We start from the raw sequence: 26,591 nt of genomic DNA, 5'->3' as shown, positions 1-26,591 counted from the left end.
GATCTGAACGACATATCATAGTGAAACTGGCAAAATACAAGGATAAAGAGGAAATTCTGAAAGCAGCTAGGGATAAACACCCTCTAACATATAAAGGGAGACCGATAAGACTAGTGACAGATCTATCTACTGAAACTTGGCAGGCCAGAAAGGAATGGCAGGAAATCTTCAATGTGACGAACAGAAAAAATATGCAGCTGAGAATCCTTTATCCAGCAAGTCTGTCATTCAGAATAGAAGGAGAGATAAAGGTTTTCCCAAACAAACAAAAACAAGGAATTCATTACCATGAAACTAGCCCTACAAGAGATCCTATGGGGGATTCTGTGAGTGAAATGTTGCAAGGACCACAAAGTACCAGAGACATCACTACAAGCATGTAACCTATAGACATCAAAATAACTCTAAACCCATATCTTTCAATAATAACACTGAATGTAAATGGACTAAATGCTCCAACCAAAAGACATAGGGTATCAGAATGGAAAAAAAAAACCCAAGACCCATCTATTTGCTCTCTACAAGAGCCTCATTTTAGACCTGAAGACACCTTCAGATTGAAAGTGAGGGGATGGAGAACTATCTATCATGCTCCTGGAAGTCAAAAGAAAGCTGGAGTAGCCATACTTATATCAGACAAACTAGACTTTAAATTAAAGGCTGTAACGAGATGAAAAAGGGCATTATATAATAATTACAGGGTCTATCCATCAGGAAGAGCTAACAATTATAAATGTCTATGTGCCGAATACGAGAGCCCCCAAATACATAAAACAATTACTCACAAACATAAGCAACCTTATTGACAAGAATGTGGTAATTTCAGGGACTTTAATACCCCACTTACAACAATGGATAGATCTTCTAGACACAGGATCAATAAAGAAACAAGGGCCCTGAATGATACATTGGATCAGATGGACTTAACAGATATATTTAGAATTCTACATCCCAAAGCAACAGAACATACTTTCTTCTCAAGTGCACATGGAACATTCTCCAAGACAGATCACATACTGGGTAACAAAACAGCCCTTCATAAGTATACAAGAATTGAGATCATACCATGCATACTTTGAGACCACAATGCTATGAAGCTTGAAATCAACCACAGGAAAAAGTCTGGAAAACCTCCAAAAGCATGGAGGTTAAAGAACACCCTACTAAAGAATGGGTCAACCAGGCAATTAGAGAAGAAATTTAAAAAATACAGGGAAACAAACGAAAATGAAAATACAACAATACAAACACTTTGGGATGCAGCAAAGGCAGTCCTGAGAGGAAAATGCATTGCAATCCAGGCCTATCTCAAGAAACAAGAAAAATCCCAAATACAAAATCTGACAGCACACCTAAAGGAAATAGGAGCAGAACAGCAAAGACACCCCAAACATAGCAGAAGAAGAGAAATAATAAAGATCAGAGCAGAAATAAACAATATAGAATCTAAAAATCTGTAGAGCAGATCAGTGAAACCAAGAGTTGGTTTTTTGAAAAAATAAAATTGATAAACCTCTAGCCAGGCTTCTCAAAAAGAAAAGGGAGAGGACCCAAATAGATAAAATCATGAATGAAAATGGAATTCTTACGACCAATCCCTCAGAAATACAAGCAATTACCAAGGAATACTATGAAAAATTATATGCCAACAAACTGGACAACCTGGAAGAAATGGACAAATTCCTAAGCACCCATGCACTTCCAAAACTCAAACAGGAAGAAATAGAAAACTTGAACAGACCCATAACCAGCGAAGAAATTGAATCAGTTCTCAAAAATCTCCCAACAAATAGAGTCCAGGACCAGATGGCTTCCCAGGGGAATTCTAGCAGACATTTAAAGCAGATATAATACCTATCCTTCTCAAGCTATTCCAAAAAATAGAAAGGGAAGGAAAACTTCCAGACTTATTCTATGAAGCCAGCATTACTTTGACTCTTGAGAAAGTCGGGATAGAAGGAACATACTTAAAACATTATAAAAGCCATTTATGAAAAGCCCACAGCTAATATCATCCTCAATGGGGAAAAACTGAGAGCTTTCTCCCTGAGATCAGGAACATGACAAGGATGTCCACTCTCACCACTGTTGTTTAACATAGTGTTGGAAGTTCTAGCATCAGCAATCAGACAACAAAAGGAAATCAAAGGCATCAAAATTGGGAAAGATGAAGTTAAGCTTTCACTTTTTGCAGATGACATGATATTATGCATGGAAAATCCGATAGACTCCACCAAAAGTCTGCTAGAACTGATATATGAATTCAGCAAAGTTGCAGGATACAAAATCAATGTACAGAAATCAGTTGCATTCTTATACACTAAAAATGAAGCAACAGAAAGACAAATAAAGACACTGATCCCATTCACAATTGCACCAAGAAGCATAAAATACCTAGATGTATAAAAAAAAAACACATAAAATACCTAACCAAAGATGTAAAAGATCTGTATGCTGAAAACTATAGAAAGCTTATGAAGAAAATTGAAGAAGACATAAAGAAATGGAAAAACATTACATGCTCATGGATTGGAAGAATAATATTGTTAAAAAGTCAATACTACCCAAAGCAATCTACACATTCAATGCAATCCCAATCAACATTGCACCACATTCTTCTTGAAGCTAGAAGAAACAGTCCTAAAATTTGTATGGAACCACAAAAGACCCCAAATAGCCAAAGTAATTTTGAAGAAGAAGACCAAAGCAGGAGGCATCACAATCCCAGACTTTAGCCTCTACTACAAAGCTGTAATCATCAAGACAGCATGGTATTGGCACAAAAACAGACACATAGACCAGTGGAATAGAATAGGAACTCCAGAATTAGACACACAAAAGTATGGGCAACTAATCTTTGACAAAGCAGGAAAGAATATCCAATGGAGAAAAGACAGTCTTTTTAACAAATGGTGCTGGGAGAACTGGACAGCAACATGCAGAAGAATGAAACTAGACCACTTTCTTACACCATTCACAAAAATATACTCAAAATGGATAAAGGACCTGAATGTGAGACAGGAAACCATGTAAACCCTAGAGGAGAAAGCAGGAAAAGACCTCTCTGACCTCAGCCGCAGCACTTTCTTACTTGACACATCCCCAAAGGCAAGGGAATTAAAAGCAAAAATGAACTATTGGGGCCTCATCAAGATAAAAAGCTTCTGCACTGCAGAGGAAACAATCAGCAAAACTAAAAGGCAACCAATAGAATGGGAAAAGATATTTGCAAATGACATATCGGACAAAGGGCTAGTATCCAAAATCTATAAAGAGCTCACCAAACTCCACATCCAAAAAACAAATAATCCAGGGAAGCAATGGGCAGAAAACATGAATAGACACTTCTCTAAAGAAGACTACCAGATGGCCAACAGGCACATGAAAAGATGCTCAATGTCGCTCATCAGGGAAATACAAATCATAACCACACTCAGATACCATCTCATGCCAGTCAGAGTGGCTAAAATGAACAAATCAGGAGACTATAGATGCTGACGAGGATGTGGAGAAACGGGAACCCTCTTGCGCTGTTGGTGGGAATGCAAACTGGTGCAGCCGCTCTGGAAAACAGTGTGGAGGTTCCTCAAAAAATTAAAAGATAGATCTACCCTATGAGCCAGCAATAGCACTGCTAGGAATTTACCCAAGCGGTACAGGAGTGCTGATGCATAGGGGCACTTGTACCCCAATGTTTATAGCAGCACTCAACAATAGCCAAATTGTGGAAAAAGCCTAAATGTCCATGAACTGATGAATAGATAAAGAAATTGTGGTTTATATACACAATGGAATACTACGTGGCAATGAGAAAGAATGAAATAGGGCCTTGTGTAGCGACATGGATGGAACTGGAAAGTGTTATGCTAAGTGAAATAAGTCAGAGAAAGACAGATACCATATGTTTTCACTCTTATGTGGATCCTGAGAAACTTAACAGAAGACCATGGGGGAGGGAAAGGGGGGAAAAAAAAGAGGTTAGAGAGGGAGGGAGCCAAAACATAAGAGACTCTTAAAAACTGAGAACAAACTGAAGGTTGATGGGGGGTGGGAGATAGGGGAGGGTGGATGATGGGTATTGAGGAGGGCACCTGTTGGAATGAGCACTGGGTGTTGTATGGAAACCAATTTAACAATAAATTTCATATTTAAAAATAAATAAAAAATAAAAAAACTAAGCTAAGATAAAATAAAAATCAGTTAAATCACTCAGTAAGAATTTAACCTAGAAGAAAGGACAGTATTATTTGATAAAGAGGCACTCTATCTAGGATAATTCAGATGTTTTGCTATAAAATTTTAGAAAACAATTATTCTTGCATACATATCTAACTGACCTAATAAAGATTTACAAACAGATTCATTCTCCACATGAATACCTATTGCTCTTTCTCCTTAACTTGCCACATCTCTAGCAGCACTGAATTCTTTTCTTATTTTCTGGCAATACATTATCCACAATATTTCTTTATCACTTAGAACATCTGTTCTGGTCCCTGCCTGCAGGCTGACAGACGTTCCCATGCAATGACTGAGGCCGTTGATACTCAGTGTTTAATGTCTTGTTCAAGATAACTAGGCAGTTTAAACAATTAAGAGGGAACCAAAATCTGGTCTTCTGCCTCTTAGTACAGGACTCTTTCTACTTGATTCACCTTTTCTTTGTCTACTTCTTTCTCTCCTGTAATGTAAACCAGGAAAGTGAGCTGCCCTGAGTTAGAAGATCTGTGTTCTAGGAACCCTGAGTAAGAACATGGGCTTCAAATGATCTCTTCTGTACAAGGAAGGTAGTAGACAGGATAATTTATATTCCTTTCTAGTGCTGTGTTTTAATTATAAACTAAATAATTTTTCATATTACAGAAAATATTTCACCATATTCATAATACTTTTTACTTTTAAGATTTTATTTTTAAGTAATTTCTACATCCACCATGAGGCTCAGACTCACAACCCCAAGACCAAGAGTCTTAAGCTCCACTGACTGAGCCAGCCAGGTGCCCCTCATAATGATACTTAAAAAAAAAATTTATTTAAATTTCATTTAGTTAACATATGGTGTAGTATTGGTTTCAGGAGCAGAACCCAGTGATTCGTCATTCACATATAACACCCAGTGCTCATCCCAACAAGTGCCCTTCTTAATGCCCATCACCCATTTAGCCCATCCTCCCACCCCTCCCCTCCATCAACCCTCAATTTGTTCTCTGTATTTAAGAGTTTCATATGGTTTGCCTCCCTCTCTATTTTTGTCTTATTTTCCCTTCCCTTTCCCTATGTTCATCTGTTTCTTAATTCCACATATGAGTGAAATTGTATATTTGTCTTTCTCTGACTTATTTTAGCATAATACACTCTCATTCCATCCAAATTGTTGCAAATGGCAAGATTTCATTCTTTTTGATTGCAAGTAGTATTGCATTGTATGTATGTGTATATATCACATCTTCTTTAGCCATTCATTAGTCCATGGACATTTGGGCCCTTTCCATAACTTAGCTATTATTGATGGTGCTGCTGTAAACATTGGGGTACATGTGCCCCTTGAAATCAGCACTTTTGTATTCTTTGGGTAGATACATAGTAGTGCAATTGCTGGGCCTTAGGGTGTTTCTATTTTTAATTTTTTTAATGTTTATTTTTGAGAGAGGGAAGAATGTGAGCAGGCAGGGGCAGAGAGAGACAGAGTTGCAGAATCCAAAGCAGGCTCCAGGTTCTGAGCTGTCAGCATAGAGCCTGATATGGGGCTCGAACCCACAAGCTGTGACATCATGATCTGAGCTGAAGTTGGAGGTGTAACCAACTGAGCCACCCAGGCACCGCTCTATTTTTAATTTTTTTAGAAACTTCCATACTGTTTTGCAGACCAGCTGTACCAGTTTGCATTCCCACCACTATTTCAAAAGCATTCCCTTTTCTCCGCATCCTCACCAATATCTGCTGTTTCCTGAATAGGTGTAAAGTGATATCTCATTGTGGTTTTGATTTGTATTTTTCTTATGATGAATGATGTTGACCATCATTTCATGTGTCTTTTAGCCATCTGAATGTCTTTATTAGAAAAGTGTCTGTTCATATTTTTTGCCCGTTTCTTCACTGGATTATTTGTTTTTTGGGTGTTGAGTTTGTTCATAATGATACTTTTTAATAACTGCATAGCATTTTGTCACATTTATCTTCTATAATCTGCTAAATTCCTTCCTTGGTTTTTTGACTTTTTCATTATATAGATAATGCTGCAAAAAACTTCATCATACATGCACTTTTTTTCCTTCAGTTAAATAACTTCCTTTAAGTAAATTTCTGGAATAGGATTACTGAGTCCAAGGGTATAAACATAGTTAAAGGTTTCAAGATTCTAATTGTCAGGTGTATTTCCTCTCTCCCAACTCCTTAGAAATTCTCTTTCTATGCCTTATATATCTGCAATTATTTAAAAAGAACACTTGTATATTTTTATCAAAACCACTTTGAAAACTGTTAGGAAGTCTGATCTAATTCTACCTGGAACTAAACTTGATGATTTGACTACATAATTGCAGATACATTTTAAGTATTTTCTGCCTCTTATATTGTAGAATCACACCCTAGTAGAAGGATTAAAGTACTCATTAGATATTTTTACGTTTTCTTGTCTTTTCTGATGCTACTTCCTATTTGACTAACAGTGGATAATTCCTTACTTCCCTCCCTGCTAGGCTGGGCCTCTGAAGGGGGATTAGAAGTTCCTCTTTCACACACTGATAACCAGCCAGTGCCTTCACAGAGTCCAAAGAAATTAACAAAGTGTAAGTTATTTATTTCTATTCTTTATTATCATATTAACAATCAGTTGCAGTCACATAAATTTAGAAAAGAATTACTTTATAGTCTTTGCCTCATATTGTCCAGGAAAATATTTTGTTCATAATGAATTAAAATGAAAGTTATACCTGGTTATCCCTCAGAATGGAAAAAATTGAATAGAAATTGTGAACTTGTCATAGTAAATTCCATACTTTAATTTTTTAAATATTTTGTGCTAAGGTTTATTGGTAATGGATAATACCATTAAGATAGAAGGTGTTCTTTGATTACAAGATGCCCATTGACAAAGAGTGCATTCAGGCCTTTAGCATAGGGCCTGGTACATAGTAATTGCTAACATTTGTTGAGTACTTACCATATTATTGTCTGCAGAACTGGTCCATGTTGTAGTTACTACGTAGGGTATGCATAGAAAACAGGTACTCTGTCAGGATTTTAGATACATGATAATCTTAGTCACTAATGTTGATTTTTAAAAACTTTGATTGGAAAGCATTTCAAATGTACAAGTGTTACATAAGTGAAAATAGCTCAAAGAACACCTGTATACCCTTTATCCAGATTCATCTACTGTTAGTATTTTGCTTTATGTAGGGTGTGTGTGTGTGTGTGTGTGTGTGTGTGTGTGTGTGTGTGTGATTCATGTGTTATTTTATTCTCAACCACTTGAGGGTGAGTTACATACATCATGACCATTTACCCCAAAATACTTAAGTTTGTATTTCCTAAGAACAGGTATATTTTCTTTCATAACCACTGTATGGTTTGTAAACTTCAGGAAATTTAATGTTAATGTATTTTGTACAAAGCAAACCATGTATTTGTATTCCAGTTTTGTGAGTTGACCCAATAATGTCCCCTGTAGCACATTCCCCCTCTGGACGGAGAGTCTAGGGTCATGATGTATTCAGTTGCTATGTCTCTTTAGTCCCTTTTATTCTGAAACATTTCCACAGTTTTTCTTTGACTTTTGAACATGGGAATTTTAATACAATATAGTCCCTCTGCTCCACTGCTTTTTATCTTTAGTAGAATATTTCTTATCTCAGTTTTATCTGAATTTTATTGTGATTAAATTCAGGTTCTTCATTCTTGACTGGAATACTACTCAGGTGACCCTCCTGTCTCAGGGTTCCAGATGTAAGGTTTATGCAGTCTGTTTCTCCTTCATTGATAATGTTAATTTTGGCCACCCATTCAAAGTGTTGTGTACTTTTTCTCTTAAATAATTACTGTTTTATGTTATTTTATCCTCTCATGCAGTTATTAAGCAGTCTCTGAGGAGACACTTTGCGACAGCACACAAGTCCAGGTCTTAATCAGAATTTCTACTTAGATGTAGCATCCATTGTTGTTGCTTTTTGTGTGATTCAGTCTTTACAATGATGAATGGTATAAAAAAAAAAAAGAAAAGATTTTCTCACCACAGCACTCCCTCCACATTTTTGTTGTAGTAGAAAATACAAAACAGAATTTACCCTCCATTTATTTATTTATTTATTTGTTTGTTTATTTATAAATTTACATCCAAGCTAGCATATAGTGCAACAATGATTTCAGGAGTAGATTACTTAATGCAGCTTACCCATTTAGCCCATACCCCCTCTGACAACCCCGCCAGTAACCCTCTGTTCTCCATATTTAAGAGTCCCTTATGTTTTGTCCCTCTCCCTGTTTTTATATTATTTTTGCTTCCCTTCCTTTGCTTCCCTTCATTTGTTATGTGTCTTAAAATCTTCATATGAGTGAAGGCATGTGATATTTGTCTTTCTCTGACTAATTTAGCTTAGCATAATATCCTCTAGTTCCATCCACGTAGTTACAAAAGGCAAGATTTCATTCTTTTTGATTGCTTAGTAATACTCCATTGCATGGTATGTATGTATGTGTGTGTGTGTGTGTGTATGTATATACACACACACACACACCCCACATCTTCTTTATCCATTCATCCATCGATGGACATTTGGCTCTTTCCATACTTTGGCTATTGTTGATAGTGCTACCATAAACATTAGGGTGCATGTGCCCCTTCAAAACAGAATACCTGTATCGCTTGGATAAATACCTAGAGTGCAATTGCTGGGTCATAGGGTAGTTCTATTTTTATTTTTGTGGAACCTCCATACTGTTTTCCAGAGTGGCGGCACCAGCTTGCATTCTCACCAGGAGTGCACAAGAGAACCTTTCTCTCTGCATCCTCACCAACATCTGTTGTTGCCTGAGTTGTTAATGTTAGCCATTCTGACAGGTGTGAGGTGGTATCTTATTGAGGTTTTAATTTGTGTTTCCCTGATGATGGTGATGTTGACCATGTTTTCATATGTCAGTTGGCCATCAGGATGTTTTCTTTGGAGAAGTGGCTATTCATGTCTTTTGCCCATTTCTTCACTGGATTATTTGTGTTTTGGGTGTTGAGTTTGATAAGTTCTTTATAGATTTTCAATACTCACCCTTTATCTGATACGTCATTTGCAAATATCTTCTCCCATTCTGTAGGTTGCCTTTTAGTTTTGCTGATTGTTTCCTTTGTGGTGCAGAAGCTTTTTATTTTGATGAGGTCCCAGTAGTTCATTTTTGCTTTAGTTTCCCTTGCCTCTGGAGATGTGTTGAGTAAGAAGTTGCTGCGGCCAAGATCGAAGAGGTTTTTGCTTGCTTTCTCCTCGAGGATTTTGATGGCTTCCTGTCTTACATTTAGGTCTTTCATCCATTTTGAGTTTATTTTTGTGTATGGTGTAAGAAAGTGGTCCAGGTTCATTCTTCTGCATGTCACTGTCCAGTTTTCCCAGCACCACTTGCTGAAGAGTCTGTCTTTATTCCATTGGATATTCTTTCCTGCTTTGTCAGAGATTAGTTGCCCATATGTTTGTGGGTCCATTTCTGCATTCTCTATTCTGTTCCATTGATCTGAGTGTCTGTTCTTGTGCCAGTACCATACTGTCTTGATGATTACAGCTTTGTAGTATAGCTTGAAGTGTGGGATTGTGATGCCTCCTGCTTTGGTTTTCTTTTTCAAGATTGCTTTGGCTATTCAGGGTCTTTTCTGGTTCCATATAAATTTTAGGATTATTTGTTCTGGCTCTGTGAAGAATGCTGGTGTTATTTTGATAGGGATTACGTTGAATATGTAGATTGCTTTGGGTAGTATCGACATTTTTACAATATTCTTCCTATCCAGGAGCATGGAATCTTTTTCCATTTTTTTGTGTCTTCTTCAATTTCTTTCATAAGCTTTCTATACTTTTCAGTGTATAGAGTTTTCACCTCTGGTTAGATTTATTCCTAAGTATTTTATGGCTTTTGGTGCAATTGTAAATGGGATCGACTCCTTGATTTCTCTTTCTGTTGCTTCATTGTTGGTGTATAGGAATGCAACCGATTTCTGTGCATTGATTTTATATCCTGCCACTTTGCTGAATTCATGGATCTGTTCTAGCAGGTTTTTGGTGGAATATTTTGGGCTTTTCATAGAGTGTCATGTAATCTGCAAAGAGTGAAAGTTTGAACCTCCTCCTGGCCGATGTGGATGCCTTTTATTTCTTTGTGCTGTCTGATTACAGAGGCTAAGACTTCCAATAGTATGTTTAATAACAGTGGCAAGAGTGGACATCCCTGTCTTGTTCCTCACCTTAGGGGGAAAGCTCTCAGTTTTTCCCCCTTGAGGATGATATTAGCGTTGGGTCTTTCATATATGGCTTTTATGATCTTGAGGTATGCTCCTTCTATCCCTCCTTTCTTGAGGGTTTTTATCAAGAAAGTATTTTGTCAAATGCTTTCTCTGCATCTATTGAGATGTAATATGGTTCTTGTCCTTTCTTTTATTGATGTGATGAATCATGTTGTTTGGCGGATATTGAACCAGCCCTTCATCCCAGGTATAAATCCTTGGTTGTGGTGAATAATTTTTTTAATGTATTGTTGGATCCAGTTGACTAATATCTTGTTGAGGATTTTTACATCCATGTTCATCAGGAAAATTGGTCTGTAGTTCTCCTTTCTAGTGGGGTCTCTGTCTGCTTTTGGAATCAAGGTAATGCTGGCTTCATAGAAAGAGTTTGGAAGTTTTCCTTCCATTTCTGATTTTGGAACACCTTCAAGAGAATACGTGTTAACTCTTCCTTAAATGGTTGGTAGAATTCCCCTGGAAAGCCATCTGGCCCTGGACTCTTGTGTTTTGGCAGATTTTTGATTACTAATTCGATTTCCTTACTGGCTATGGGTCTGTTCAAATTTGCAGTTTCTTCCTGTTTCAGTTTTGGTAGGGTATATGTTTCTAGAAATTTGTCCATTTCTTCCAGATTGCCCATTTTATTGGCAAATAGTTGCTTATAATATTCTCTTATTATTGTTTTTATTTCTGCTGTGTTGGTTGTGATCTCTCCTCTTTCATTCTTCAGTTTATTTACTTGGGTCCTTTCATTTTTCTTTTTGATCAAACTGGCTAGTCGTTTATCAATTTTGTTGATTCTTTCAAAGAACCAGCTTCTGGTTTCATTGATCTGTTCTATGGTTGTTTTTTTTTTTTTTGGTTTTTTTTTTTTTTTGGTTTCAATAGCATTAATTTCTGCTCTAATCTTTATTATTTCCTGTCTTCTGCTGGTTTTGGATTTTATTTGCTGTTCTTTTTCCAGCTCCTTAAGGCTTAAGGTTAGGCTGTGTATTTGAGATCTTTCTTCCTTCTTTAGGAAGGCCCGGATTGCTATATACTTTCCTCTTATGACCACCTTTGCCTATGACCATCCCAGAGTTTTTGGGTTGCGGTGTTATAATTTTCATTGGCTTCCATGATCTTTTTAATTTCCTCTTTAACTTCTTGGTTAGCCCATTCATTCTTTAGTAGGATGTTCTTCAGTCTGCAAGTATTTGTTATCTTTCCAAATTTTTTCTTGTGGTTGATTTTGAGTTTCATAGCGTTGTGGTCTGAAAATATGCACAGTATGATCTTGATCTTTTTGTACTTGCTGAGGGCTGATTTGTGTCTCAGTATATGGTCTATTATGGAGAATATTCCATGTGCACTGGAGAAGAATGTGTATTCTGCTTCTTTAGGATGATATGCTCTGAATATACCTGTTGAGTCCATCTGGTCCAGTGTATCATTCAAAGCCATTGTTTCCTTGTTGATTTTTTAATTAGATGATTTGTCCTTTGCTGCGAGTGGGGTGTTGAAGTCTCCTACTTTTATGGTATTAGTATTGATGGGTTTCTTTATGTTTGTGATTAATTGATTTATATATTTGGGTGCTCCACATTTGGCGCATAAATGTTTACAATTGTTAGGTCTTCTTGGTGATAGACCCCTTGATTATGATATAATGCCCTTCTGCATCTTGATACAGTCTTTAAAGTCTAGATTGTCTGATATAAGTATGGCTACTCCGGCTTTCTTTTGTTGACCATTAGCATGATAGATGCTTCTCCATCCCCTTATTTTTAATCTGAAAGTGTCTTTAGGTCTAAAGTGGGTCTCTTGTAAACTGCAAATAGATGGATCTTGTTTTCTTATCAATTCTGTTACCCTGTGTCTTTTGATTGGAGCATTGAGTCCATTGATGTTTACAGTGACTACTGAAAGATATGAATTTATTGCCATTTATTATGCTTGTAGAGTTGGAGTTTCTGGTGGTGTTCTCTGGTCCTTTCAAATCTTTGTTGCTTTTGGTATGTATGTATGTATGTGTGTGTATGTATTTATCTTTTCATCTTTTCTCCCCTCAGAGAGTCCCTCTTAAAATTTCTTGCAGGGCTGGTTTAGTGGTCACAAACTCCTTTAATTATTGTTCCGGAAACTTTTTATCTCTTCTATTTTGAATAACAGCCTTGCTGGATAAAGAATTCATGTCTGCATATTTTTCTGGCTCAGCACATTGAATGAATATATCCTGCAACTCCTTTCTGGCCTGCCAAGTTACTGTGGATAGGTCTGTTGCAAACCTGATCTGTCTTCCCTTATAGGTTAGGGACTTTTTTTCCCTTAGTGCTTTTATGATTCTCTCCTTGCCTGAGTATTTTGTGAATTTGACTATGATATGCCTTGTTGATGGTTGGTTTTTGTAGAATCTAATAGGAGTCCTCTGTGCTTCCTGGATTTTGATATCTGTGTCTTTCCCCAGGTTAGGAAAGTTTTCTTCTGTGATTTGCTCACATAACCCTTCTACCCCCATTTTTCTCTCTTCCTCTTCTGGGATCCTTATGATTTTGATGTTGTTCCTTTTTAATGAGTGACTGATTTCTCTAATTTTTAAATCGTGCTCTTTTGCCTTAATCTTCCTCTTTTTTCTGCTTTATTATTCTCTGTAAGTTTGTCCTCTATATCGCTGAGTCTCTGTTCTGCCTCATCCATCCTTGCCATGACAGCATCCATCCGTGATTGTAGCTCAGTTATAGCTTTTTTTATTTCATTCTGACTAGTTTTTACTTCTTTTATCTCTGCAGAAAGGAATTCTAGTCTATTTTCGACTCCAGCTTGTATTCTTATTATCGTGATTCTAAATTCTGGTTCAGACATCTTGCTTATATTTGTGTTGGTTAAATCCCTGGCTGTCATTTCCTCATGCTCTTTATTTTGGGGTGAATTCTTTGGTTTTGTCATTTCAAAAGGAGAAAAGGAATTAATAAAGTAGAAAAATTAAAATTAAAAATATATTAAAATTAAAAAATGAAACACACATACACAAAATCTAATAAATGATGCTAGATCCTAGGCATGTTTTGGTCTGAGTGTTGAAAGTGTTTGACTGATTAGAGAAAAAAAAAGGGAGGGAAAAAAGGAAATCATTTGAGAATTTGAAAAAAGTAATACACTGAAGTAGACTAAGATGATGGGAGTAAAATAGAATTTGAAAAAAAATTACACAAAAGTAAAGAATATAGTAGGAAAAAAATTTTTCTTGTTTTGAAAACTTTTATTTCTTTATTTTTTTAATATATGAAATTTATTGTCAAATTGGTTTCCATACAACACCCAGTGCTCATCCCAAAAGATGCCCTCTTCATTACCCATCACCCACCCTCCCTTCCCTCCCACCCCCCATCAGCCCTAAGTTTGTTCTCAGTTTTTAACAGTCTTTTATGCTTTGGCTCTCTCCCACTCTAACCTCTTTTTTTTTCCTTCCCCTCCCCATGGGTTTCTGTTAAGTTTCTCAGGATCCACATGAGAGTGAAAACATATGGTATCTGTCTTTTTCTGTATGGCTTATTTCACTTAGCATTACACTTTCCAGTTCCATCCATGTTGCTACAAAGGGCCATATTTCATTCTTTCTCATTGCCACGTAGTATTCCATTATGTATATAAACCACAATTTCTTTATCCGTTCATCAGTTCATGGACATTTAGGCTTTTTCCACAATTTGGCTATTGTTGAGTGCTGCTGTAAACATTGGGGTACAAGTGCCCCTATGCATCAGCACTCTGGTATCCCTTGGGTAAATTTCTAGCAGTACTATTGCTGGCTCATAGGGTAGATCTATCTTTTAATTTTTTGAGGAACCTCCACACCGTTTTCCAGAGTGGCTGCACCAGTTTGCATTCCCACCAACAGTGCAAGAGGGTTCCCATTTCTCCACATCCTCGCCAGCATCTATAGTCTCCTGATTTGTTCATTTTAGCCACTCTGACTGGTGTGAGGTGATATCTGAGTGTGGTTTTGATTTGTATTTCCCTGATGAGCGATGTTGAGCATCTTTTCATGTGCCTGTTGGCCATCTGGGTGTCTTCTTTAGAGTGTCTATTCATGTTTTCTGCCCATTTCTTTACTGGATTATTTGTTTTTCGGGTGTGGAGTTTGGTGAGCTCTTTATAGATTTTGGATACTAGCCCTTTGTCCGATATGTCATTTGCAGATATCTTTTCCCATTCTGTTGGTTGCCTTTTAGTATTGTTGATTGCTTCCTCTGCAGTGCAGAAGCTTTTTATCTTGATGAGGCCCCAATAGTTCATTTTTGCTTTTAATTCCCTTGCCTTTGGGGATGTATCAAGTAAGAAAGTGCTGCGGCTGAGGTCAGAGAGGTCTTTTCCTGCTTTCTCCTCTAGGGTTTACATGGTTTCCTGTCTCACGTTCAGGTCCTTTATCCATTTTGAGTTTATTTTTGTGAATGGTGTAAGAAAGTGGTCTAGTTTCATTCTTCTGCATGTTGCTGTCCAGGTCTCCTAGCACCATTTGTTAAAGAGACTGCCTTTTTTCCATTGGCTCTTCTTTCCTGCCTTATCAAAGATTAGTTGGCCATACATTTGTGGGTCCAATTCTGAAGTATTTATTCTATTCCATTGGTCTATGTGTCTGTTTTTGTGCCAATACCATGCTGTCTTGATGATTACAGCTTTGTAGTAGAGGCTAAAGTCTGGGATTGTGATGCCTCCTGCTTTGGTCTTCTTCTTCAAAATTACTTTGGCTATTCGGGGCCTTTTGTAGTTCCATATGAATGTTAGGATTGCTTGTTCTAGCTTCAAGAAGAATGCAGGTGCAATGTTGATTGGGATTGCATTGAATGTGTAGATTGCTTTGGGTAGTATTGACATTTTGACAACATTTATTCTTCCAACCCATGAGCACGGAATGTTTTTCCATTTCTTTATATTTTCTTCAACTTCCTTCATAAGCTTTCTATAATTTTCAGCATACAGATCTTGTACATCTTTGGTTAGATTTATTCCGAGGTATTTTATGCTTCTTGGTGCAATTGTGAATGGGATCAGTGTCTTTATTTGTCTTTCTGTTGCTTCATTTTTATGTATAAGAATGCAACTGATTTCTGTACATTGATTTTGTATCTTGCAACTTTGCTGAATTCATATATCAGTTCTAGCAGATTTTTGGTGGAGTTTATCGGATTTTCCATGCATAATATCATGTCATCTGCAGAAAGTGAAAGCTTGACATCATCATTGCCAATTTTGATGCCTTTGATTTCCTTTTGTTGTCTGATTGCTGATGCTAGCACTTCCAACACTATGTTAAACAACAGTGGTGAGAGTGGACATCCCTGTCGTGTTCCTGATCTCAGGGAAAAAACTCTCAGTTTTTCCCCATTGAGGATGATATTAGCTGTGGGCTTTTCATAAATGGCTTTTATGATGTTTAAGTGTTCCTTCTATCCCGACTTTCTCGAGGGTTTTTATTAAGAAAGGATGCTGAATTTTGTCAAATGCTTTTTCTGCATCGATTGACAGGATCATTTGGTTCTTAATATTTTCTTTTATTAATGTGATGTATCACGTTGATTGATTTGTGAATGTTGAACCAGCCCTGCAGCCCAGGAATGAATCCCACTTGATCATGGTGAATAATTCTTTTTATAAGCTGTTGAATTCGATTTGCTAGTATCTTGTTGAGAATTTTTGCATCCATATTCATCAGGGATATTGGCCTGTAGTTCTCTTTTTCTGCTGGGTCTCTGTCTGGTTTAGGAATCAAAGTAATACTGGTTTCATAGAATGAGTCTGGAAGTTTTCCTTCCCTTTCTGTTTTTTCGAAGAGCTTGAGAAGGATAGGTATTATCTCTGCTTTAAATGTCTGCTAGAATTCCCCTGGGAAGCCATCTGGTCCTGGACTCTTATTTGTTGGGAGATTTTTGGGAACTGATTCAATTTCTTCACTGGTTATGGGTCTGTTCAAGCTTTCTGTTTCCTCCTGATTGAGTTTTGGAAGTGCATGGGTGCTTAGGAATTTGTCCATTTCTTCCAGGTTGTCCAGTTTGTTGGCATATAATTTTTCATAGTATTCCCTGGTAATTGCTTGTATTTCTGAGGGATTGGTTGTAAGAATTCCATTTTCATTCATGATTTTATCTATTTGGGTCCTCTCCCTTTTCTTTTTGAGAAGCCTGGCTAGAGGTTTATCAATTTTGTTTATTTTTTCAAAAAACCAACTCTTGGTTTCATTGATGTGCTCTACAGATTTTTAGATTCTATATTGTTTATTTATGCTCTAATCTTTATTATTTCTCTTGCTGGGTTTGGGGTGTCTTTGCTGCTCTGCTTCTATTTCCTTTAGGTGTGCTGTTAGATTTTGTATTTGGGATTTTTCTTGTTTCTTGAGATAGGCCTGGATTGCAATGTATTTTCCTCTCAGGACTGCCTTTGCTGCATCCCAAAGCGTTTGGATTGTTGTATTTTCATTTTTGTTTGTTTCCATATATTTTTAAATTTTTTCTCTAATTGCCTGGTTGACCCATTCATTCTTTTTTTTTTTCCCCCATTCATTCTTTAGTACGGTGTTCTTTAACCTACATGCTTTTGGAGGTTTTCCAGATTTTTTCCTGTGGTTGATTTCAAGCTTCATAGCATTGTGGTCTGAAAGTATGCATGGTATGATCTCAATTCTTGTATACTTATGAAGGGCTGTTTTGTGACCCAGTATGTGATCTGTCTTGGAGAATGTTCCATGTGCACTCAAGAAGAAAGTATATTGTGTTGCTTTGGGATACAAAGTTCTAAATATATCTGTCAAGGCCATCTGATCCAATGTATCATTCAGGGCCCTTGTTTCTTTATTGATCCTGTGTCTAGAAGATCTATCCATTGTTGTAAGTGGGGTATTAAAGTCCCTGAAATTACCACATTCTTGTCAATAAGGTTGCTTATGTTTGTGAGTAATTGTTTTATGTATTTGGGGGCTCCCATATTCGGCGCATAGACATTTATAATTGTTAGTTCTTGATGGATAGACCGTGTAATTATTATATAATGCCCTTCTTCATCTCTTGTTACAGCCTCTAACTTAAAGTCTAGTTTGTCTGATATAAGTATGGCTACTCCAGCTTTCTTTTGACTTCCAGTAGCATGATAAATAGTTCTCCATCCCCTCACTTTCAATCTGAAAGTTCCTCAGGTCTAAAATAAGTCTCTTGTAGACAGCAAATAGATGGGTCTTGGTTTTTTTTATCCATTCTGATACCCTGTGTCTTTTGGTTGGCGCATTTAGTCCATTTACATTCAGTGTTATTATAGAAAGATACGGGTTTAGAGTCATTGTGATGTCTATAGGTTTCATGCTTGTAGCGATGTTTCTGGTACTTTGTCTCAGAGGATCCCCCTTAGGATCTCTTGTAGGGCTGGTTTAGTGGTGATAAATTCCTTAGTTTTTGTTTGTTTGGGAAGACCTTTATCTCTCCTTTTATTCTAAATGACAGATTTGCTGGATAGAGGATTCTCGGCTGCATATTTTTTCTGTTCATCACATTGAAGATTTCCTGCCATTCCTTTCTGGCCTGTCAAGTTTCAGTAGAGAGATCCGTCACGAGTCTTATCGGTCTCCCTTTATATGTTAGAGCACGTTTATCCCTAGCTGCTTTCAGAATTTTCTCTTTATCCTTGTATTTTACCAGTTTCACTATGGCATGTCATGCAGAAGATCGATTCAAGGTACATCTGAAGGGAGTTCTCTGTGCCTCTTGGATTTCAATGCCTTTTTCCTTCCCCAGATCAGGGAAGTTCTCAGCTATTATTTCTTCAAGTACACCTTCAGCACCTTTCCCTCTCTCTTACTCCTCTGGAATACCAGTTATGTGTAGATTATTTCTCTTTAGGCCTCACATAGTTCTCTTATTTTCCCCTCATACTCCTGGATTTTTTTATCTTTTTCTCAGCTTCTTCTTTTTCCATAATTTTATCTTCTAGTTCCCCTATTCTCTCCTCTGCCTCTTCAATCCGAGCCATGGTCGTCTCCATTTTATTTTGCCACTCATTTATATCATCTTTTAGCTCCTCCTGGCTGTTCCTTAGTCCTTTGATCTCTGTAGCAATAGATTCTCTGCTGTCCTTTATACTGTTTTCAAGCCCAGTGATTGATTTTATGACTATTATTCTAAATTCACTTTGTTATATTGTTTGAATCCTTTATGATCAGTTCATTAGCTGTTGTTATTTCCTAGAAGTTTGTTTGAGGGTAATTCTTCCATTTCATCTTTTTGGATAGTCCCTGGAGTGGTGCAGAACTGCAGGGCACTTCTCCTATTCTGTCTTGAATAACTTGCGTTGGTGGGCGGGGCCGCAGTCAGATCTGATGTCCGCCCCCAGCTCACCTCTGGGGCCACCATCAGACTTATGTGTACCTTCTCTTCCCCTCTCCTAGGGGCGAGATTCACTGTGGGGTGGAGTTGCGTGGCCTGTCTGGGCTACTTACGTACTGCCAGGCTTGTGGTGCTGGGGATCTGGCGTATTAGCTGGGGTGGATTGGCAAGATGCACAGGGGCAGGAAGCGCAGGCTCAGCTCGCTTTTCCTTCAAGATCCGATTAGGGAGGGGCCCTGCGGCACCGGGAGGGAGTCAGACCTGCTACCGGAGGGATGGATCCGCAGAAGCACAGCTTTGGGTATTTGCGCAGTGCAAGCAAGTTCCCTGACAGGAACTGGTTCCCTTTGTGGTTTCAGCTGGGGGATGGGCGAGGGAGATGGCGCTGGCGAGCGTCTTTGTTTCCTGCCAAGCTTCGCTCTGTTGTCCAGGGCTCAACAACTCTCCCTCCCGTTATCCTCCATCCCTCCCGCTCTCCGAGTAGATCTGTTAAGTTATAACCTTCCAGATGTTAAGTCCCGCTTGCTGTCAGAACACACTCCGTCCGGCCCCTCCATTTTTGCAAGCCAGACCCGGGGTCTCTGCTTTGCCAGTGGGCCACCTTCCCCCCCGGCTCCCTCCCGCCAGTCAGTGTAGCGCACACTGCCTCTCCACCCTTCCTACCCTCTTCTGTGGACCTCTTGTCTACACTTGGCTCCGGAGAATCCGTTCTGTTAGTCTTCTGGCGATTTTCTGGGTTATTTAAGCAGGTGTGGGTGGAATCTAAGTGATCTGCAGGACGTGGTGAGCCCAGCATCCTCCTACGCCGCCATCTTCCTAGAAGCCCCCTCGGAAAAAAATATTTTTAATAAAAAGTAAAAATAAAAATGAATTTTTTTCTCTTTCTATATTCAAGAAAAAGAAACAAAAAACAAAAAGAAAAAAATCGTTTGAAAATTTTAAAAAGTGAATACTTTTAGTGTACTGTAGTAGACTAAAAGAAAATGATGGAAATAGAATTTGAAAAAAATTTAAATAAAGAGAAAAATGTAGTAAAAAAATTAAAGAAAAATATTTTTAATAGAAATTGAAAGTAAAAATGAAGTTTTTCACTTTCTGCATTCAAGAAAAAGAAAAACGAAAAAGAAAAAAAAAACAAGGAAATCGTTTGAAAATTTGAAAAGGTGAATACACTGAAGTAGACTAAAATAGAATGATGGAAGTAAGATAGAATTTGAAAAAATTTACACAAAAGTAAAAAATATAGTAAAAAATTTTTTTAATAAGTGAAAATAAAAATGATTTTCTTCTTTCTGTATTCAAGAAAAAGAATAGTGTAAAAGAGAAAAAAAAAGAAAACGAAAGAAAATTGAATAGATGGACCTCCTAACATATTGAAATAGGACTGAAATTACTTCGTTTTTCCCTAGAAGTCAGACTATGTAGCACTTCATAGTCATAAACTAAGTAGGCTGTGAGACTTGTGTTCTTGAAGGGCGAGGTTGGCCCAGTTGGGCAGGGCTCAGTGTAACAGCTCCGTTCCCCACTAGATGGCGCTCTAGTCCACTGGGGCTGACTGCTGCAGTGCTCGTAGGCCATATGTGCATGCACGGGAGCGGTGAAAATGGCGTCACCCAGCTACCTAGTCTCTAGTATGGGAACTCCATTCTCTCCTATCAGCAATCGTGCACTGTCCTCTGTCTTCAGCTTTCGACCACTCGCTGCTGCTTCACTGTCCATGACCAAGCAGTACCCCTCTCCTGCGTCTTGTCTCAGATGCAGCTGTTTTCCCCAGTCCCTTAATTCTGAAGGACTGTGGCTTTGACCCGTTCTGTCCTTCTGTGGGAGGGTCTCACTGAACAATGGATGAATGCCAGCTCCACCCAGGAACTTCTTCCTTACCAGTTTGGATGCCTTTTATTTCTTTATGTTGACCAATTGCTGTGGCTAGGACTTCCAGTACTATGTTGAATAAAAGTGGTAAGAGTAGGCATCCTTATCTTGTTGTTGACCTTAAAGGAAAAGCTCTCAGTTTTCACAATTGAATATGAGGTTAGCTATGGTTTTTTTTATATAAGGGCTTTATTATGTTGAGTTATATTCCCTCTAGACCTGCTTTGTTGAGGGTTTTTATCCTGAATGGATATTGTACTTACTTTGTCACATGCTTTTTCTGCATCTGTTGAAATGACCATCTGGTGTTTACCCTTTTTCTTATTGATGTGATGTATCTCATTGATTGATTTACAAATAATGAACCACCTTGCATTCCAGGAATAAATCCCACTTGATCATGGTGAATGATTTTTTTTTTAATGTATGGTTGGATTCAGTTTGCTAGTGTTTTGTTGAGGATTTTTGCATCTATATTGAGAGATATTGGCCTGTAGTTCTCTTTTTTTGTGTTTTCTTTATCATGTATATCACATATACATGAATTTACAAATGCATGTAATGAATTTAGAAGTTTTCCTTCCTCTTGTACTTTTTGGAATAGTTTGGGAAGAATAGGTATTAACGCTTTTTTAAATGTTTGGTAGAATTTGCCAGTGAAGGTATCCAGTCTGGGGATTTTTTTTTTTTTATTACTGATTCAATTTCATTGCTGTTAATTGGTCTGTTCAAATTTTCTATTTCCTCTGATTCAGTTTTGGGAGATATGTTTCTGTGAATTTATCCATTTCTTCTAGGTTGTCCAATTTTTTGGCATATAACTTTTCATAATATTCTCTTATCCTTTCTGTGGTGTTATTTCTCCTCTTTCAGTTCTGATTTTGAGTCCTCCCTTTTTTTTTTAATGAGTCTGGCTAAAGGTTTATCAATTTTATGATCTTTTCAAAGAACCAGCTCCCAGTTTGGTTGATCTGTTTTATTGGGATTTTTTAGTTTCTCTTTTATTTCCACTTTAATCTTTATTTCCTTCTATTGGTTTTGGGTTTGTTTCTTCTTCATTTTCTAGCTCCTTTACATGTAAGATTAGGTTGTTTGAAAATTTTCTTGCTTCTTGAGGTAGGTCTGTATTGCTCTTTTCCAGGATACTTAATGGGCCCCTTGTTCACTCTCAGGTATCCTAGTTCAATGATAAATTATTACTACTTTACAGATGAGTAAATAAGAGTCCTTGAGGTTAAATGACTTGCCATAATTACTTATTAGTAGGTAGTGTGCTGAGGACTCAAGGCCAGAACTGACACTAACTTGGGAGTTTTCTAGAAATAGAAGTGGACATAAACAGAAGCCTTTCACTCTGTCCTTATCTTTGAGGAATAGGATCCTCCACAGTCCAAACTACAGTCCACTGGTTTGTGGAAAGTGGGAACCATGTTTGTAAAAGAGGGTTGCCCTAGACTCTTCTGCATATGATTGCTTTCCATTCTTTTCTCACTGAGTCACTCATTTCATATCTAGGTTTTCATATTGTCCCCTGGGTCTTAACTCTGCTACTGGATCTCTTGACCTTCAAGAGCGTAGCCTTCTGAGATGACTCACTTGTGTGCCATTGTGCATTCTTTTTCTAGTCTCAGCCTTGAGTCTAAATGTATATCCTTGAAATATTTGCCCCAGTACAACCTGTAGACTGTTGATATATATGGTTTTCTAGTCTCCACAGAGAGGTAAGAGGGAATTGGTTAACAGAAAGTTGTACCTGAACACAATCCACTCTATAAGATGTTCATCAAGAATTTGTAAAGTGCACATGGAAAAGACAAAGGAAACTGCTGTAAACCAAAATAGAAACTGTTGGGTATGTTAATGTAATAGGATCGGAAGGATTTTCTTCCCCTTATGTTTAATATTTCAGTATTTTATCATGTAGATTTTTAAACACATTTACAAATGTAATGTTCCTACTTTGTAGGAACAAACGTTACTTTTACTTTTGAACCTTACCTGAGAGACTTCTATAAACTATCTCAGTGTTTCTTTTTTTTTTTATTTTTGAGAGAGACAGACAGAATGTGAGTGAGGGAGGGGCAGAGAGACAGGGAGACACAGAATCCCAAGCAGGCTCCAGGTTCTGAGCTGTCAGCACAGAGCCTGACATGGGGCTCAAACTCATGAACTGTGAGATCATGACCTGAGCTGAAGTTGGACACCTAACCAAGTCACCCAGGTGCCCATCTCAGTGTTTCTAAGAAGCCTTTACTACCACCTGCCTTTTTTACTTTTTTTTTAATTGAAAAAAAATCTTTTTAATTTTATTTTTTGAGAGGGAGGGAGGGAGGGAGAGAGAGAGAGAACGAGCAGGGGAGGGGCAGAGAGAGGGAGACACAGACTCCAAAGCAAGCTCCAGGCTCTGAGTTGTCAGTACAGAACCCGAACATGGGGCTCGAACCCATGAACCATGGGATCATGACCTGAGCTGAGTCAGACGCTCAACTGACTGAGCCACCCAGGCGCCTCATTTGCCTTTTCACTTTTAATCATTTCTCAGAGCAACATGAAAATACATATAAGGTCCCCAGCAAAGCACAAGGTACCTGCATTCACGTCTCAGAATTACCAAGGAGATGTAATTGATAGTTCATTCTTGTCAGTCGTCTTAAATTTTTGTATTCAGAAGAAGCATCTACTTTAAAATCATGTAAATGGTAATGTGATTTAAAAAATATGAGACTCTTCATTGTGTTTTTTCTTCTTTAATAGCTCCCAGCAGTGGTAACCAAGACATGTCAGCCTGGTTCAATCTATTTGCAGACTTGGATCCACTTTCAAACCCAGATGCTATTGGACACTCAGATGATGAACTTCTTAATGCTTGATTGAAATTATGTCGTCACTTCAGTGGCCTTGAGACATCAGTTTTACAACATACTGCCTTTGTGGAAAGGAGTTTATATTATAACACATACACAAAAGCATCGTGTTTGTGGATATAACACTTTTTAGCCAACTTTAAACAGATGGTAAGGACTACATCTGAATAGATTAAGTATCTCTTTAATATCTTGGATCTGCAGCTATCTTGATAATATGTTGAAAATATTACAAACTATTGAGTGTGAATGGATATCAAAATTTGTTTCAAGATAACAGGAAGGAATAGTTCTGTAAATAAGGAGTTGGGCTTTTTTCTTTGGAAAGCCTTTTATGTTCAAGTTGCCTTGCTGACTGTGAGACTTCTATATGTGGATAAAGACAGCATGTAAATTGGGTTGTGATTTGGGGTTGGTTTTTAAATAAAACCGTAGCAGGGGGAGTTTTCTGTTGTGGAAAATAGCACTAGAACCAGACTAGTTTTGTTTTTAGCTAGAAAAGTAGATTAAGATTTGAGAACTCAATATGCTTTCATGAAATCACAGAGAACTTGGTGCTTTTCTCCACCTGGGGGCTAAAATGTAGTATTAGTTTTTTTCCTTCATACAGAATCATGGACACCCCTCAATTCCATGATTGAATTTTCATAGGGAAGTAGCAGGATGATTTGTTTGCTAAATCCATCCTCTGTAGAAACATAACCCATCTCCTAAGCCACAAGAATGTCTAGTAACATTCAAGACATTGTACAGGTGTCTCCGGGCCTAGTTTTTTTTTTTTTTTTTTTACACACTGCTACCGTAATATACAGTATTCATATTCTTTCTGAAAAGAAAACAAGGGGAGGACAATCCCTAAGCAAGTGGCAATAGTATTCCTGAAATTACCCAGAAACTTCTTTCTGAATGAGGGAAAAATGCTAAACAACTTATCCTTATACATGTAAGGGTACACCTATCCTTACACATTCACTTACAACCTTTTTCTTGACATGATTTAACCAAGATTTTCTGGCCATCATAGAAGGCTCTACATGATCAGTAAGAACCGGTCTTATTTTTCTACTTTTTTCCTTTTTGTGGGTGACATCATCTGAGGCTCTGTTTGATTACTATGGAAAAACTGTTATACTTACTGGAGGGAAGTTAGTGTAAGCTAATGAACACATAGCCACTGTATAAATGTGTCAGTCAATATCCTGTTCTTTTTTCTTGCCCACCCTCTGTTTTGAGACAATTTCTTCAGAATAAGAAATTCTTATTTTTGACATCCAGTTCATTGCATCTCCATAAGGAAACATTTTAACTAAGTTGTTCACAGCAGTTTCCATGTGCTCCTAGTTTTAAACAAGCTTATTGATTGTTTACAAAAGAATGGATTGTAATGTCTGAGTCACTGTATATAGAAGAAACAGGGTGGGTAAAGTGCCATCCACCTCCATGCATAGCATTCTGCCCTAGCTACAATCGGAACTACCCAGGAGTGCTCCAGAAAATCGCTACTATGTTGCAATATTGCAGAGGCTGGAGAGACCTTACCTGAGGATCAGAAACATGGACTCAGGAAAAGATTATGTAATCTTTTCATGCTTATTTCCATTTTTTTATTTGGTTATCCTTTCAGAAGGATTTTTTTATTCAGTAAAATTCTCCAGAATGCACTAGTACTGTTAGTGTTCTGCCAAATTCAACCACCAGGGGTCGTGATTCATAATCATAATTTAAATTCTATGCCTATGGTGACTCTATGCTCTCAACTTTACTTCCAGAAATTGCTAACTTTATATCATGAGTTTGTGCCATTTTTCTTTAACTAATTTCCTTTCACTAATGCATTAGTTCAGAAATAATTTGTGTATTTCCTTCACATGCACATTATCTTGTATAAACAAAGACACCTCACCAAAGAGGAAAACCACTGGTTTCGCCAAGCCAGAACCCTGAATCTCAGACTATAAATGTGTACAGATAATGACTTCAATTTTCAAAGAAAGAACAAAAGTCCTCAAAAAAAAAAAAAAACCCTCACACACAATAGATCTTATTCAGTTCTGAGATTCTCTTAAAATTTCTTCTCTCAATACAGAGTGTGTGTTTGTTCCTTTAACCCAAAAGTAACATTAACTGGCTTAGCAAGTTCAGTTATAATTTCAACAAATCTAACTAGTCCATTTTTGAAGAGCACATTGAAAACTTTGTTATTAAAATGAAGGTAACCATATTTTTTCAGTATTATTTGAAGTTCAGTCATTACAGGCCAGAAGCAGAAATCTGGCTATATTATACCTACATTACTAATAAAGGAAACAAACCACATATTTAGTAGGGAGTGAAAGGAAGGACAGGATAGACATAGAACACAAAGGTGATCAGTTGCTATTTGCCTAAATCTAGATCAAACATTCAATAAGAAGTAAATTAACCTTAACCAAAGGTAAGCTGAGAACTCTCTCAAATGTATCGTTTTTATATTAAATGGGGGAAAATAATATCTCCTACTTTTTAATTCCAAATAAGAATGCATTTAACCTTTGAAAAGCCCTGAAGAACTAAAACTTGTCTAATCTTTCTTACAACCACTTTACAAATTAGACAGGAATACCAGGGCATATTAAGATCAGATTGATGTAACTTTGTATTTTTTTGAAATCTTTCATTAATTGTAAAACATAGCTCTGATATGGTTAGAAACAAACTGTATTGTAAAAAATAGGTTTCAGTATTTGCACAATGAAAAGTGTTTGCATTTCAACTATAGATATTTCACGTAACTATCTTTATAGACCATCTGGAAATGTAGAGGTCTTTACAGCTTAAGAACAAAAGGAAGTTTGTGCTCTATTTTACTGAGCCTCTTTTAATAGAGATTACAAGATGGCATAAAACAAAAAAGTTTATTTCCTGAAATATTCAACACAAACGCAATTATTGTTAACCTATTCAAAAATTTAGGTTTTACCTCAGGACCATAGTAGTAAAAAGGTAGTTTGAATTGCTATAGATAACACAAAATGAAAATAAAACCAAGGCAATTAA

At 37.3% G+C, this 26,591-nt stretch overlaps 1 protein-coding gene across 6 annotated transcripts in view; it reads left to right on the top strand.

The window, feature by feature from the left end:
• ICA1L (islet cell autoantigen 1 like) overlaps window positions 1-26,591 on the top strand; it is an 85,328-nt gene extending 58,737 nt beyond the window's left edge. For 5 of the 6 annotated variants that reach the window (XM_019838496.2, XM_045034298.1, XM_045034300.1 and 2 more), the window contains 2 exons: window positions 6,699-6,788; window positions 23,446-26,591. In XM_019838496.2, coding sequence (XP_019694055.1) covers window positions 6,699-6,788; window positions 23,446-23,561 — 206 coding nt within the window. In that variant the 3' untranslated portion in view covers window positions 23,562-26,591. The remainder of the gene's footprint in view (window positions 1-6,698; window positions 6,789-23,445) is intronic. The other variant, XM_019838500.3, reaches the window with a different exon arrangement.

Source organism: Felis catus, chromosome C1, assembly GCF_018350175.1.
Source record: "Felis catus isolate Fca126 chromosome C1, F.catus_Fca126_mat1.0, whole genome shotgun sequence".
NCBI lineage: Eukaryota > Metazoa > Chordata > Mammalia > Carnivora > Felidae > Felis > Felis catus.
Note: the sequence above shows the minus strand (reverse complement) of the source record. Positions and strands in the feature narration are given on the sequence as shown.